General features: G+C 40.2%; 1 protein-coding gene across 2 annotated transcripts; it reads left to right on the forward strand.

Moving 5' to 3' along the window:
* The first annotated feature begins 1,355 nt into the window (after positions 1-1,355).
* LOC114242109 (odorant receptor 4) lies at positions 1,356-14,258 on the forward strand. 2 transcript variants are annotated; one of them, XM_028173138.2, is made up of 9 exons: positions 1,356-2,086; positions 2,389-2,541; positions 3,383-3,571; positions 4,791-4,989; positions 7,338-7,434; positions 8,454-8,558; positions 11,777-11,865; positions 12,824-12,890; positions 14,076-14,258. In XM_028173138.2, exons 1-9 carry the CDS (start codon positions 1,831-1,833, stop codon positions 14,136-14,138), a joined length of 1,218 nt encoding a protein of 405 aa, XP_028028939.2. In that variant the 5' UTR covers positions 1,356-1,830; the 3' UTR covers positions 14,139-14,258. The 2 variants fall into 2 exon arrangements, with proteins under 2 accessions (XP_028028939.2, XP_089590847.1); XM_089734721.1 differs by lacking the exon at positions 2,389-2,541.
* Positions 14,259-15,126: the final 868 nt, after the last annotated feature.

Here is a 15,126-nt window from a genome sequence, read left to right on the forward strand (position 1 = left end):
AATTAAAAAGTTTAAATTAACATGAACAAGAATTGTATGCTGCGACAAATAGGTACGCATCGTTAAAAAGCACTTCAATAAAAACATGATAAAAATAAAAATAGTCTTGTCATTGAGAAGATCTACTACAACTACTACTACTCGTGGGTCTAGTGGTTAGTAACCCGGACTACTGCGGCCCAGGGAGGCTGAGTGTGATTCTGGGTCGGAATCAGTATCTTTTTGAAATGTACTTAGAATTCGTCGTATTCCTGTTTTTTTTATGTCCGTATACAGGTGACAATATTTAAGTGAAAGGAAATCTTGTTCCATTTACTTTATTCATTAAAATTTAGTCACTAAAGTTAACATTAAATAAATCAATACATCAAAATGTATGCCTCCGTAAACCGCACAGTACTATAATGGTATATCATCAATGCGTGAATCAAACAAAACATAGCCACCTCGGTGCAATTATATAAACTACTGGTTTTCTTTTTTTGATTCAGACTACAGGGATATGAATTGCTTGTATTGTTTCACGCTTTCACGTGCGGTGGTCGTGATGAAAAACACTCATTTTTAATTCGTTCATCTCGGACATGAAGATGTAGATCCTGTTGCCTTGACAGACAACTTAGGGTTGGCTTAAAGCGAAATCGGGTCTCTTTGTCTCCACCTTATCCCACTAGGTGGGGTTGGCACAGCGAATTTTTCTATTTCATTCTCTATCAGCCATCATTTTAACACTCACTCCTCTCTCTTTCATATCGTCATTCACACACTCCATCCATGTCTTCTTCAGTCGACCTCTTCCCCATCTACCTTGCACTACCATTTCCATAAATCTCCTAGTCACATGTATCTCCTCTCTACGCATCACATGTCCATACCACGCTAACTGTAACGCTAAAAGCAAAATCGGATACCAACTACAACAGTTCTTCGAATGAAGCGACAGTAGGACTACGCAATACGCCTCTCGAAACCGAAATGCATGCTTTGAGATCAAATCACCTGGATTTTTCGTACAGCTTCGTTTGGGTTGACCACATGTCCAGAATAATACTCCCAGAAACTAGGGGTGACAGCATACCAATGTGTACTAAGCTCACTAGCACGACTAAAAATTAAGTACATCAATTTAATTGAAACTAATAAGCGGTACCACCGGTTTTCTAAGAGCTTCGATAACCGCTTAACACCAGGAGGATAGTAAGCTCATCTTCCCGTATCGCCTTATAAAAGAATATCGGAAAACACTCTTTTCAATATCCTGATAGCATTTTGTTCTCGTAGTCTGAACTTGTATGTATGAGCTTCAAGTATAAAGCACTGTTGGCATCGTCGCTTTGGCAATCGTTTAATAGAATTTGTAAAGGCATATTGCGAGTGGAATAGTACTTGTATAAGAAATATCATGTATTAAGAAGAAGCTCTAATTGAAATATGAGTTTTTATTAAAAACCTCAACCATAAAGTGTAAAAATTGCTGTGAAAAGAAAATGGAATGATTTTGGAAGTTTCGGGACTGAGATATTTTTTGTATAAATAAGTGACCTGTCTGTCACCTGCCAACTTGAATTCGACTTCTAATATAACAAGACAAACTAACGGCCCTCGTTGGGTTCAATCGTTACTGCTTAGAGACACAGTTATCTATGGACATTGAAGATTGTGACTGTATTTAGCCGGCATTGTCTTATATAGTCATCTGCCGGCTCATGATAACGGTCAACATTATCTTTCAAATTAGTCCTTAATTTCCACGGGTAGTGTTACTTGTAGACTGTAGTAACAATTAACGCTTAAAGATTTTAGGTACATCGGGTATTTTCATCTCAAGCAATGGAAGCCTTAAAAGATTATCCTGTTGATTTTGCGAGATCCTTCAAGGCCAGTTTGGACTTCTTCTCGTGGAGTAACATAAAGTTTTTCGCCGAGGATCAAACATTCATCAAACGATATTGGCGATTGATTATCACAACACCTTGCGTTGTTTTGATGTATGTTACAGCAATTCTGCATATATGCAAGTTGTTGTACGAGGAGGAGATATTTGTAATTGCATACCTTATGCCCCCCGTTTTGGTTGCGACTCAAGGTAAGTACTCTTAGTTCTATTGTAGTTACTTTAGTCTAAGACGGGTATCCTTGGGCCAGCGGTCTGCTCCCTACATTTGCAGATCGTCAAGTCCCAGACACCCCGCGCGCCAACTAGACGTGAAGACCTCGTAGGAGTTTGGCCCCGGTCTGAAAAAAAGGTCTCAGACCGGTAATAATATACCCTTGTACCGTTGAAAATAATTCGAACCACCATATTGAAATGGCCGCTTTTAGAACTGTAACCACTAAGATGGTATATCAGTAGAGATTACAAAATCCCGTGATTTTTTTACTTTACAGCGATTCTGAAAGCGTTCGTTTTGGTGCCGAACAGTTCACAAGTGTCACACATAATGCGGGAACTTGGGAACTTGTGGACGAGAACGAATCTGACAGTGACACAGAGCAACGACAGGGCTGCGATATTGAAGAAAGTAAACTTTTGTAATTCCGGTCGGTCGAGATATTTTTAATAGCTAAAGTTTGTTAAATTTTTACTGTTCTGTACTCGAGGAAATTCTATAGGAACAAATTTTAAAAAGTTAATGCTGTTTATTGTGATGCGTATTCTATTGAACGTATTGAGACAAGGAACATTTTATTTGGTCCTAAATAGTATACGAGATACAAAATGTCCGCTGTTGAGATAATATGATAGATTATTGAAATCAATCTCTTATAAAAAGGCTTATTTTGGGCTCTTGTAACAGTTAGCAATTGATTAAAAAACTTTAAAAACCAAATAATGCCACATAATGGCACTCACTACTCACTAGTTGTCCTGAAAGTCTTACGTAACACTGCCTCAAATACTCTCTCTCTTTCCAGCTATTTATCCGACTTGGTGGTGGGGTCAGCTTTCCTCACTTTCTTCCTCCACTTTGCTCTGTCTTCGACATCCTCGTCAGCAACATTGCATTCCTTTTTGTCCTTCAGCACTACATCCTTCCACCTTGTCTTGGGTCTACCTCTAGGTCCCCGACCGGGGAAGTCGAGCAGTAGTGCTAAATTTCCGACGTAGTCAGGTGCCTTCGTTTTTACGTGACCATACCACCTCAGCCTACTCTCCTGCATCTTGTTGGCGATGTCCCATACACCGAGGCTTCCACGCACGTACTCGTTGCGGATTTTATCGAGCCTAGTCACGCCGCACATCCATCTCAGCATCTTCATTTCAGCAACTTGAACGGTATGCTGGAATGCACGTTCCTTTTGGTTGCCGCCCATGTTTCGCTACCATACATAAGAACAGGCCTCAAACGGAATTTAGCCTAAATATTTTTATTATTTTCAGTAATATTTTGGATTAGCATGGTGGGAACTCTTCAGTACATGACCTCTCCTCTGCTGGAGACCCTAGTTCGAAGGTTTGTCATGAAGGAAGACTGCGAGTTGCTACTGCCAATCACTTGTAGCTATCCGTTAGCTCCATCTAATGATTGGGCGGTGTATATTTTTGTTTACGCATTTTTATTTTATAGTGGTAAGATTTATTTGCAGTTTTCTTCTATCTTTGAACCCTTTAAGTAGAGATCGTAAGGTTTTAATTTATATCCTAGTGTCATTTGTCTTAGAGGTCATACGGAACCAGGTGTGCGTCAATCCCAAGGGGATCACGATCAAAGGGGTCACAGTTGGCTTTTGATTAAAAAATCAGAGTAGAAATTAGTAGTGGACCTATGATGAAGAGTTGTTATGTTACACCTATTCAACATTGGCAAAAAAGGAAATTTGATGGGGGTATACTACAGGGGTAGTAGTGCATATCGAGAGCCACGATGCAAACATGCACTTAGGTTTTAAGAACAGAACAGCCCAACTACTGAAATACAGTTGAATCTTTGGTCTGAAGTCGTGGGGTGGTTGGTGGAATTCAAATTGTAATACTGTAGTATCTACGGTTTCTGGAAATCATTTAGTACTGTGACCTCATTTTACCATTAAGTGCAAGTAGATGTGGCAGTAATAGTGCAGCATTTTGCATCTTCGGGTAAAAAGCTGGAGAAGGAGCGAAGATGTTTGACAACCAAGAGGCCCTTCCTCATCTCCACGATTAAGTAAGAAAGAGCATCCTGCCTATTTCTATCACGAAGCAGTTGGCGCTCAAGTATAAAAGTTAGGACTTTTCTTGTACTAATACAACTGGGACTTCAATCCCATATTCCAAGGTGGTAAGATCTGGTATCTAAAAGCTTCCATAGCGATTTCTTTAGTAGACGGACTTCAAGATCGTCTGCCCTTCAATTAAGTATTCTTCAACAAAAAAAAGTGTGGCACTCAGGGACTGCCGCGGGGACTGCCGCGGTATTGCATAGCATTTTTTATCAACTTATGCAATTATAATTAGACAATAATAATTTAATAATAAAACAATAATAAAATAAGACCTCGCTATATTTATAAACATTAACAAAAGCGAATCATTAAATGTCCCCTTCACACTCATAAGCTAGACCGTGCGAGAGAGAGACGGGCAGACTTTTGATGATGCACATGCGTGTGACGTCACGCCGCGCGCTTATTCACAAACACTACAGAAGCGCAACGTGTGAATGTGTAGAGGGCGATCTACATGGTAGGCAGAGTGAGGGTGTTAGGTTTTATTTTCGTTAAGGTATTTCTTTATTCGGTCGCCGTGCTCAAAGCCCGCAATAAAAGCTATGCAATAGCTTAAAAATCTGATCTTATTGGTATGTTCTTAGAATGCCTGTGCGTGTTTGTCTACGTTGGTGCTGAACTGATAATGATAACCCTCTGCGCTAACCTCGGCATGCAGTTTACTTTGTTACGTGAAGATTTGCTTCAACTAAACCCGGTAGCGAACAAGAGACGAGGAACAGCCATTAATTCTGATGAATTGGCGATTAAACAGTTCGTCATGAGACATCAACAGTTGATTGAGTAAGAATTTTTATTATCATACTCGCTGACCCGGCAGACTTCGTGGTGCCTCAATCGATAAATAAAAGACCTAAGCTTTTGTATAAAATAAACTTAAAACAAACAAAACGAATCCGTCCAACGGAGGACACATCAAGGGAAAAACTAAATTATTTGTTTTTATATAATTCCGAGCATTTTCATATTTATTCACCTTTTAAACATTCTCTGGACTTCCACGAATAATTGAAGACCAAAATTAGCAAAATCGGTCCAGCCGTTCTCGAGTTTTAGCGAGACTAACGAACAGCAATTCATTTTATATACTTATATATGACGGAGTAGGGACGTACGTAATGTTTGTAAAAAGTGTGACGTCACCATTGCTGACGTCACGGTTATTAATTGGTTGACGAATGACTCATGTTTGGGTTTCCGAAACAAAACTTCACGAGAACTTCACGAGAACTTCGTATATTGCACGAGAAGCATAACAACGTTACAGAGATATCCGTACAGTACTAGGGCTCGGACATGAATCCATCAGTGCTTTTTTTTTTTTTTTTTTTTTTCCTACCTAAGCTGAGAGCCTTGAGAGGCTATATCAGCGTAACCCTAACTTTTGTAGGTGAGCTCACGGGGCTCAAACCTGATGACGTTGCTAACACGAACCCTAGCAAGAGTCGTGCTTCGCAGAATCTACCACCGGATCGGAAACGCGACCCACTGAGAAGATCCGGCGAGAAACTCAGTGGGCTGTGTCTGAGAGTTAATTTACTCGTCGAGCCCTTCGTCGCAAGCGACGGGTTCGACGAGAACGGTGACCGGTGCTTGAAGTACCTAAAAGCACCGTTAGTGGATCGGGAGGATCCGAGATGACGTGCCATCAGTGCTAGACAGCACGGCCGTATTTATGGGGCTTCGTACCCGTGAGCGTGTTGACACGTTTTAAACACGTGAGCGTGTTTACACGTTTTTCAAACACGTGAGCGGGTTTACACGTTTTTCAAACACGTTTTAAAGTATTGAAATTACAATAAAAGGAACTGTTTAACATCAATTTCTTATCACAGAGTAATTAGTTGATGATCAGTAGGTAAATAGTCATATTTGCGCCGACATATATAGATTAGATTTTTTTTTACAACAGATATACCGAATGTATTAGAATCATCCTCGGAACAGGCGAATACGAAGACAGGCGAGATAGGAATAGTTAGGAGCTGGTGGTCTTTTAAACCAAAAAGTAATTTAAAAAATTAAAGTTTATGGACGTTTTTTGAATATCGCGCAATGTATTAGCATGAACTTTTTATGTAACTTTTATGGATTTTTTTATGTAACAGTATTTATGGCCAGACTAGTTACATACATTTTTATGTGCATAAGGATTTTTTTTTTGGCTGTGCTCCTGGCATTATTGACGTCCATGAGCCACAGTAACCACTCACCAACAGGTGGATTGTATGCTTGTCTGCCTACAAGGGCAAACCAAAAAGGTTACAAATACGACTTTTCATAATTTGACGTTTTTTTTTTAAATTAAAAAAACTCGTGTTAAAGCCCATTAGCTAAATGTACCCATAAATGTTTATTTCCGTGGTTAATACTTATCCTTTATCTCTACATACATATGTATGTACGTTTATTGCGTCAAACAAGCCTGCTCCGAAAATTAACAAGTAATATGTATATTCACAAGTTTTTATTGGTATGAATTTTAATATCCAAGCTGTTTAATATCAAGCAATTTAATATGCAATAAGGATCCAAACTAAGTCATGACGCGGTGACAGCGGCAGTCTTTGCTTTAGATTACGTATTAACGAATCATGAACAAGGTTAAATGATCACTTTTATGAAAATGAATATTGTTTTTACTATGAATAAATCATTAGGAATATTACGCGCTGGGGCTCGTAATAAATAAAACTTTCACCGAAGTACAAATTAAAATTTATTTAACACTTAAAACACTTATGGAAAACTTTACATTTCGCAATTCACTTCTACCACTTCGCTTCAGGTGATCCGTTCGCTGTTTCCCTTCGAACCGATTCCTAACTGCCTTCATGTCATCTCTGCAACGCTTTTATAGTTGACATGACAAGTCTACAATTATCGAGAACATTCCCGATAGGACGAGTCGTTTCGATATGTGTTTCCGCTATTTGATAATAGATGGTGTTACACTTCTCGAAAGTTCTCGATATTACTAGTTCTTTTAATATTCGTTTCTGATATTTGATGACAGATGGCGTTACTCTTACCGACGTAACATGAACATATACCCATTTCAGTCATACAGGTGCATAGTCAAATATATTTTTTTCTTTTCAGAGTACGCTCACCTATTGTTGATGTTTCAGATTATCACGATTGTTGGATAGTGTGTTCAATCGAATTATATTCGTAAATCTGCTGTTTGTGGGTATAACAACGTGCTTCTTCAGATACGCCGGACAGGTATGGCGACCTGCATAAGTGAAATAAAACCACACGAACATTATAGACAGTTGAATTTACAATGAAACAGACTGACCAACCTCGTGTAGTCTAGATGTTTTTAAATTACGTTTTATCTTAGATAATGCTTGTGCACATCGACAAAGCCCGAGATATGCCCCTGCCGCTGTATTCCACTTAGAACTTCTTACAAACTTCCTTTAAAGAAGGTCTTCTTTGACGGCAGCGGGATGCCACACCACCACCTATGGGATCCCACCATACGTCCCACTATTAGAATTTTATAACGACGTTACTTCATCATGACAGCCATTCCTATTAAGAAGATATTTAGATTGAATAATGGTATCTGTTTGCTAAATTTGAACACCCGCTTAGCAACTCGCATCGCTCGATTGGGGCATATCGGACATCTGACCCATAAGACTACTTCGCATTGGATTACTGCTTCAAGAAATACGGACTATTGAAAAGGTTAAGTGGTAATTAACAGGTTTGGTGGTAATTTGGTAAGGTTTTTTATTGTCCTTGTATACGGACGACCATACTGTCTATCCAATGTGAGGTTGCTTCGCTCATGGACATTGGCAACGTCAGGGGCAGGGCCAAGCCGCTGCCTATTGCATGTACAACATATATGTGTTTATGGAAGTAATTCTTCCTATTCGTACATTCTAGACAGAGTGGTCGTGGTCATGCATCTGGCGGATCCTGCGATACCGATGCTCTCGCGATGCGACGCCATGTGGGACGATGTTTCGCAGAGTGAGAGCAATCGTTTATGTTGGACTGAGTCACAGATTTTATGAGGTCGGTCCATCGTGTTGGAGATCGTCCGCGAGATCTTGGATCTTGATCGATGGAAGTAATAAATCAATACTATTTCGACTCAACCAATGATTCCATCTGGACAGTAAATCGTTCAAACCGATCAATTATTTGTCTTAAAATAAATTATTATCAACGACCTATTTATTGTAGTTACAATACGTGTGTTATTATTGTGTGTTGTGTTGCAGTTCTCCCGAGGCCCCACGTACATGTTGAACAATTACGTAGCCGTGTTCTCATCTTTGCAGTTCGTTTTTTATCTTTGTTATTTCGGCGAATTGCTGACTGGAGCGGTACGTTTTTAAATAAAAGCATCGAGTGCGCTTATTCCTTTCATTAAAAAAATATTTCACTGTGTTCTCGGTACAAAATCGCCTTGCAAATTTTACCGTGTATATTATACTATATACAGGGTGGCCCATAAGTCCTTTGATATGAAAAAAAAATTATTAAAATAAAACTAATTACATTATGAATTAAATTTTTATTTACATAAAAAGCTTAAAAAACGGGAATTATTTTTTGAAAATAACATCTCCTAAATGTAATCCGTTGCGATCACGGCACTCTTGCAAACGACGTCTAAAATTGTCTATCTATCTAAAAGTGTGTGCGCGGCACGTCACTGCTGAAATGCTTGTCATTTCTCTGCGGATGTTTTCTTTTAGGGCCTCAATTGACCGCGGGTTTGTGTCGTATACTTTAGCCTTAAGGTAGCCCCACAAAAAAAAATCCATCGGGGTCAGATCTGGACTACGTGGAGGCCAAGAAATGTCTCCTCTCTTAGAGATAACTTTGCCAGGAAAAAGTTGACGGATAACGGGCATAGCAGTGTTAGAGGTGTGAGAAGTGGCCCCATCCTGTTGAAACCACGTCCTGGCATTAAAGCCTGAAAAGTTTTGCAATTCTGGTATGAAAAACTCTTCGATCATAGCCACATATCGCTCCGACGTAACAGTAACTGCGCGCCCTCTGCCATCCTCAAAGAAGTAAGGCCCTAGGATACCATGGGCTGACATAGCGGCCCAAACAGTCACTTTCGGACTATGTAAGGGCTTCTGATGCTTAAGTTTTGGATTGATGGGGCTCCAATAGCGGCAATTTTGTTTACTAACATGCCCGTTAAGATGGAAATGAGCCTCGTCAGAGAACATTATGTTATTGAAGGAAGTAAACCGATTCAACATTTCATTCGCATAATTTTGTCTTTGAATACCGTCAGTTTCCTTTAATTCTTGAACCAACTGAATTTTGTAAGGGTGCATATGTAAATCTTTCTTCAAAATCCGTTGTAACGATGTCCTGGATACGTTTAATGCTCTGGCGCGCTTACGAGTTGACTGTGTCGGATTTTCGCGAATAGACTGTGTCACTGTGTCTATGTTTTGTTCCGTACGTGACGTCCTTGGGCGACCCAACCGCGGTTTATCTAACGTCGAACCGGTCTCCTCGAACTTAGCAACCCAGTTCTTAATCGTTTGAAGAGTTGGAGTGTCGTCAAAGTTGTGTAAACCTTTGTGTTCTCAAAATTTACGCCGCGCAACGGTTGCCGAATTGTCGTTTTTATAAAACTCGCGCACACAAAACGCACGGTCCGCTCCGGTAAAACGCTCCATCGCGACTAAATTCCCAGAAACCGAAGTTACTCCCCCCGCTTCCCCTGCACCGCTCACGCGCGCCCTGTTCGTTTTATTCAAATTTTACTTTTCAAAGGACTTATGGGCCACCCTGTATTATTATTATATTGCACCAGTAGCCCCCGTATCGTGATGGAGCATCAATGCCATTCCATGATGTTGGGGTTTTGATCTCATATCCCATAGCGAGGGTGGCACGTTTGTAGGTAGGCTTCCGCTTAATATCAAGTGGGTCGAGATCCATCAGTGGGATCATCGAGTGGGTCATTTATCCATCTAGAGTAATAAAAAAGACTAAAAGTTGAGTCTTTTCTATGACATGTCATTTGGAAAATGTATCGATCTTAAACAAAAAGCTGAGCGTCGAACCCGAACTTTCACGTATTGGCAGTAAAATCAAAGAGCGCTATGAAATTTCTAGGAAAACATCGAGCTTTTGATGACCATTTTTTCTCTTGTAAAAGTTGAGCTTTGACTTGTTGTTTTATGTTTATCGTTGCTTTGAAGTCACATTGTGGAGTAGCACCAATATTTATGATTATTATCTCTGCATCAACTATTTCATGTAACGCAATAACATTTCCGATTGGAGTAGGCACATCACCATCCTACCTCGAAGCAATCATGTTTTTTTGTTTGAATAGTGGGACAGCTGCTCCATGACAACTGCTTTGAATTCACGTCTACAGCTAGCAATCACCTCGCGATGTCTATGGGCCTCTAACTTAGCAGGCAAGTTTTTACTGGTGGTAGGACCTCTTGTGAGTCCGCGCGGGTAGGTACCACCGCCCTGCCTATTTCTGCCGTGAAACAGTAATGCTTTCGGTCTGAAGGGTGGGGCAGCCGTTGTAACTATACTGAGATCTTAGAACTTATATCTCAAGGTGGCGCATTTACGTTGTAGATGTCTATGGGCTCCAGTAACCACTTAACACCAGGTGGAGGTGGGCTGTGAGCTCGTCCACCTATCTAAGCAATAATAAAAAAAAGTGAGCTAAAAAAGCTGCTTGTAATTGAGTGAGCGTATCTAGGCAGACAAACAAGATGATAAACGATGAGGTATTCTGACATGTTGAGCTGATCAGATTCAAGCGCTTGTGGGTGAACCAATCTGTTGGTCTGCAACTAATGCAGATAGGTTTTGGCATCCATAAATTCACCTATGAAATGTTTACGAGTTTACATTACATTTGAAGTGCCGTAGTGGCACGGTCTAATGACTGAGATGCTGAGTGTTCTCGTATCCAGTGATGCGACAGTATAGAGATTCAGATTTTGTTGCAAATACCAAATTTTGTGGGACTACCTCGTACTTAATACGCGTTTATTTCGGTAATGAAAGATGCAGGAGTTTTAAGGCATGTTCTAGTGTTTTTTTGCCGAGAAGCTATGCGTCCTGTGCGATATGGTGCCCTGTGGGTCATGGACTGATCTGCAAGTTAACAGAAACGAAAAAACATACCTATGCTTCGTGGCATTTACTTAGAGGTGTTTATGGGTAACGTCAAAGAGAATACTTTTTTTGTTTAGATGAGTGGAATAACTCATAGCTCACTTACTAGCCCTCTGGCGCTAAGCGAACCGGACTCAATCAACAATGTAAATGCCGCCACCCATCTTGAGAGTCCCCCGTTCGGTGGAGATCCAGGCACCTGTCAAATATCTTGAGTTCTGTTATGTTTACCAGAAACAAGTGGAGGGATGTATTCTAAGCTCGCACGGGTGGGTGGCACCACTCGGCTCAAAGCAGTCATGAGTTGGACAGGTTATACAATACAACAGCAACTTCGAGCTAATGTCTCAATATGTTCATGTGTGAGGGTTCGGTAATGTGAAAATAACGTATGTAGGATTATTTTCCATTTATTTTCCAGAGTGCAAGAATCGGAGATACGGCTTACCAAAATCTGTGGTTTGAGGGCGGAACTCATTACCAGAAAACCATGTTGTTGATAATCAGAAGGTATTAGAGCTTGTCTAATGTAAAATCAATTTAATTGATTGACCGGATGGCGCAATAGTTAGCGCGTGGCTGCCGAGACCAGAGTTGAGGGAATCATTTGAGTGACGAATATTATTGTTAAACTTGTGGCCCGGTTTTTAAATATTTATACTACAATACAAGTAGAAATCTATATAATAATATATCCGCCTGTGTATCATGTAAATTGACTGTCATATCAAACAATATTATTGTAAATACGAAAGTAATTCTGCTAGTTATGTTTTCACGTCCAAACCACTGAAGCGATTGTAACGAAATTCACAAAGGAACTTGAAATGAAATGAAAATACTTTGAACGCTTGGAAAGAATAAAGGTAACCTTTCATCCTAGTGCTTGGCATGGATATACGCCCACGTGATCTTAAGTGTAGCTCATGTGCGCAAATGAAAAGCTAGTTTTTTATACAAAAAAAAACAGTGCTTTCATTGTTTTGTTACGCGCTGGGGTTCGGGATATATAAAAATTCTACCGAATTACAAGTCACCACTGTATTAGCACTTAGAACACTCAACAAACACTTTACAAACACTTTAATATTCTCAATTCGCTTCTTCCGCTTCGCTTCAGGTGATCCGTTCGCTGTTTCGCTTCGAATAGTTCCAATTACTGACTGATTTTGTGCCATCTCTGCAACGCTTTTATAGCCGATACCACATCCCTAGAATTATCGAGAGTTTTCCACACATTTCGAGTATTATGTTTCCGCTATCTGACAATAGATGGCGTTGTACTTTTCGAGCGTTCTAAGTGCTACTAGATCCTTCGATATTCGTTCGACTATTCGACGTTAGGTGGCGTTACTCTTACCGGCGTAACAGTTTTTTTTGCGACAACTAACTATGTCTGTGTGTTGATTCTAGATTCAAATTCGACAGAGGTTTTGAATTCATCAGAATGTCCATTCGTATTTCACAGGTCGCAGCGCGCGTGCTGTCTTACGTCGTTCAAATATGCACCAGTCACTCTCACTATGTTCACGAAGGTGAGAATAATATATTTGGAGGCACCAGACTGGAAATTTAAAATATTTTACGCACCTAATGTACCTTATATATTTTTAAATTCTGATTTTGATATTTTTTGTTTTCTTTCAGAATGCTCTGATGCTGAATGTCTACTAGAGCTCATAGACACCATAATGTGTTTATAAGTTTTTTTTTCCTTTTTTTATCCTACATTAGCTGATAGCCTTGAGAGGCTATATCAGCGTCGCCTTAACTAGTAGGTGAGCTCACGGGGCTCAAACCTGATGACGTTGCTAACACGAACCCTAGCAAGAGCCGTGCTTCGCAGAATCTACCGCCGGATCGGAAACGCGACCCACTGAGAAGATCCGGCGAGAAACTCAGTGGGCTTTTTATAAGTAAATAAAAGGATATCTGTGGAATCGTGGCAGAATCGTCCCCGCATATTACAATCCATGGCAAATTTAAAGTTTATCAGAATGATAGTTTCGAAGATCTAGTCCTTAGTGACGTATATATTGTTATAATAGAACATGCAGGTCGTCAATCACACTTATTCGTTTTGATAAACCAACCAGTGTGTTTAGTGCGAGTTTTTTAACGTTATCGATAACGTAAAAGTTAATTGGAACCTGTATGGGGTTGGAATGTTTGCCTACGTTTGTCGCTAGGGGTGCTGTTCCAACTGCATACAAATTTGAGTTAACTTTTACTTTAAAAAACTCGCACTCAGCACACAGAGCTCACCAATTCGGTGGTATGTTCCATGGGGAGTGCTCTGAGGAATTGTTTGAGATGATACAATCATCTCGTTTTTACCATCGCATCGCCCGCCACCGTAGTAGAGTTCATGCATACTACCTGGAGCCACTAAGGTCATTCACAGTGCGTTTCCAGAAGTCTTTTTTGCCACGTACCACCTGGCGATGGAATGAGTTCCCCTCCACGGTGTTTCCCAAGCACTATGACATGTCCTTCTTGAAACGAGGCTTGTGGAGAGTACTAAGTGGTAGGCAGCGGCTTGGCTCTGCCCCTGGCATTGCTGAGGTCCATGGGCGACGGTAACCACTCACCACCAAGTGGGCTATATGCTTGTCTGCCAGTAAAAAGCAATAAAATAAAAGCGGTGCAACGTTTATACCATTAGCGCCGGACTACTGCGAGTGTCAACAGAAAAGCTTTAAATTTAACTTTGTCTACAGGTGATCAGCACAACTTGGTCGTATTTCTCATTGATGAACACCGTTTATGGCGAACAAGAGTAGTTAATAGCTTGTAGTCAAATCTTGATTATTAGCTTTGCACAAATATCTCAGTTTTAGTCGATTGTCCTCACGAGTACAGCTTGTGCTATGATTTTTATTTAAATAAAATATTAGTTGACAGTGTTGTTAATTCATTTAATTGAATTAATGTTAAATTAGAATTGCCTGGTGGTAGGACCTCTTGTGAGTCCGCGCGGGTGGGTACCACCACCTTGCCTATTTCTGCCGTGAAGCAGTAATGTGTTTCGGTTTGAAGGGCAGGGCAGCCGTTGTAACTATACTTGAGACCTTAGAACTTATATTTCAAGGTGGGTAGCGCATTTACGTCGTGGAAGTCTATGGGATCCAGTAACCACTTAATACCAGGTGGGCTGTGAGCTCGTCCACCCATCTAAGCAATAAAAAAAAGGACACTAAAATAGTGTGTTATTTGAGGCTTTAAACTTGACTTCCGGCGTCAAGTTAGTGAGTGTTAAGTCGAACATCGTGCGATATATTACGGTATCGGTTCAATATATCGTAACTCGATACAACTCGGTTAGCATCGATCAAGCGAGAACGATTAATGATGGGATCTCCGAGGAACGGTTAGAGGATATGTTTCAATAAACATCGGGCCGTAATGGGCTCACTCAACAAATGTCTTGGCGTATTTATCGCGCTTATACCCTGGATAGGGCATTCATGGTTCTGTGATGCGTTGCAGTTTCGAGACTTGGCATACACCGCTATGTTAACAGTTTTTTCTGAAGCTATGTTTCTAAGTCATAACTCAGTAAGGTGTTTTAAGCAAAATATTCACAATCACAGATCAATAATAGAAAAGTTTGTGACCTCTTCTGAAGTGGAACTTGACGTCTTTTTCAGTGAACAATATTATATTCCATTCGAATCATAATTGTTATTCAATATTTTTATAGGTAACTTTATAGAAAAAAAAAAAATGTGTGTGTGTGTCCGCTCCGACGCACGACTGGAGTTTACTGGA

Source organism: Bombyx mandarina, chromosome 18 (assembly GCF_030267445.1).
Source record: "Bombyx mandarina strain Sakado chromosome 18, ASM3026744v2".
Taxonomy (NCBI): Eukaryota; Metazoa; Arthropoda; class Insecta; order Lepidoptera; family Bombycidae; genus Bombyx; species Bombyx mandarina.

Coding starts and splice junctions, on each gene's coding strand:
- LOC114242109 (XM_028173138.2), top strand. CDS start 1,831: ATGGAAGCCTTAAAAGATTATCCTGTTGATTTTGCGAGATCCTTCAAG. Junction 4,990..7,337: donor AGACATCAACAGTTGATTGA/GTAAGAATTTTT, acceptor TTGATGTTTCAG/ATTATCACGATTGTTGGATA. Junction 11,866..12,823: donor ATGTTGTTGATAATCAGAAG/GTATTAGAGCTT, acceptor CGTATTTCACAG/GTCGCAGCGCGCGTGCTGTC.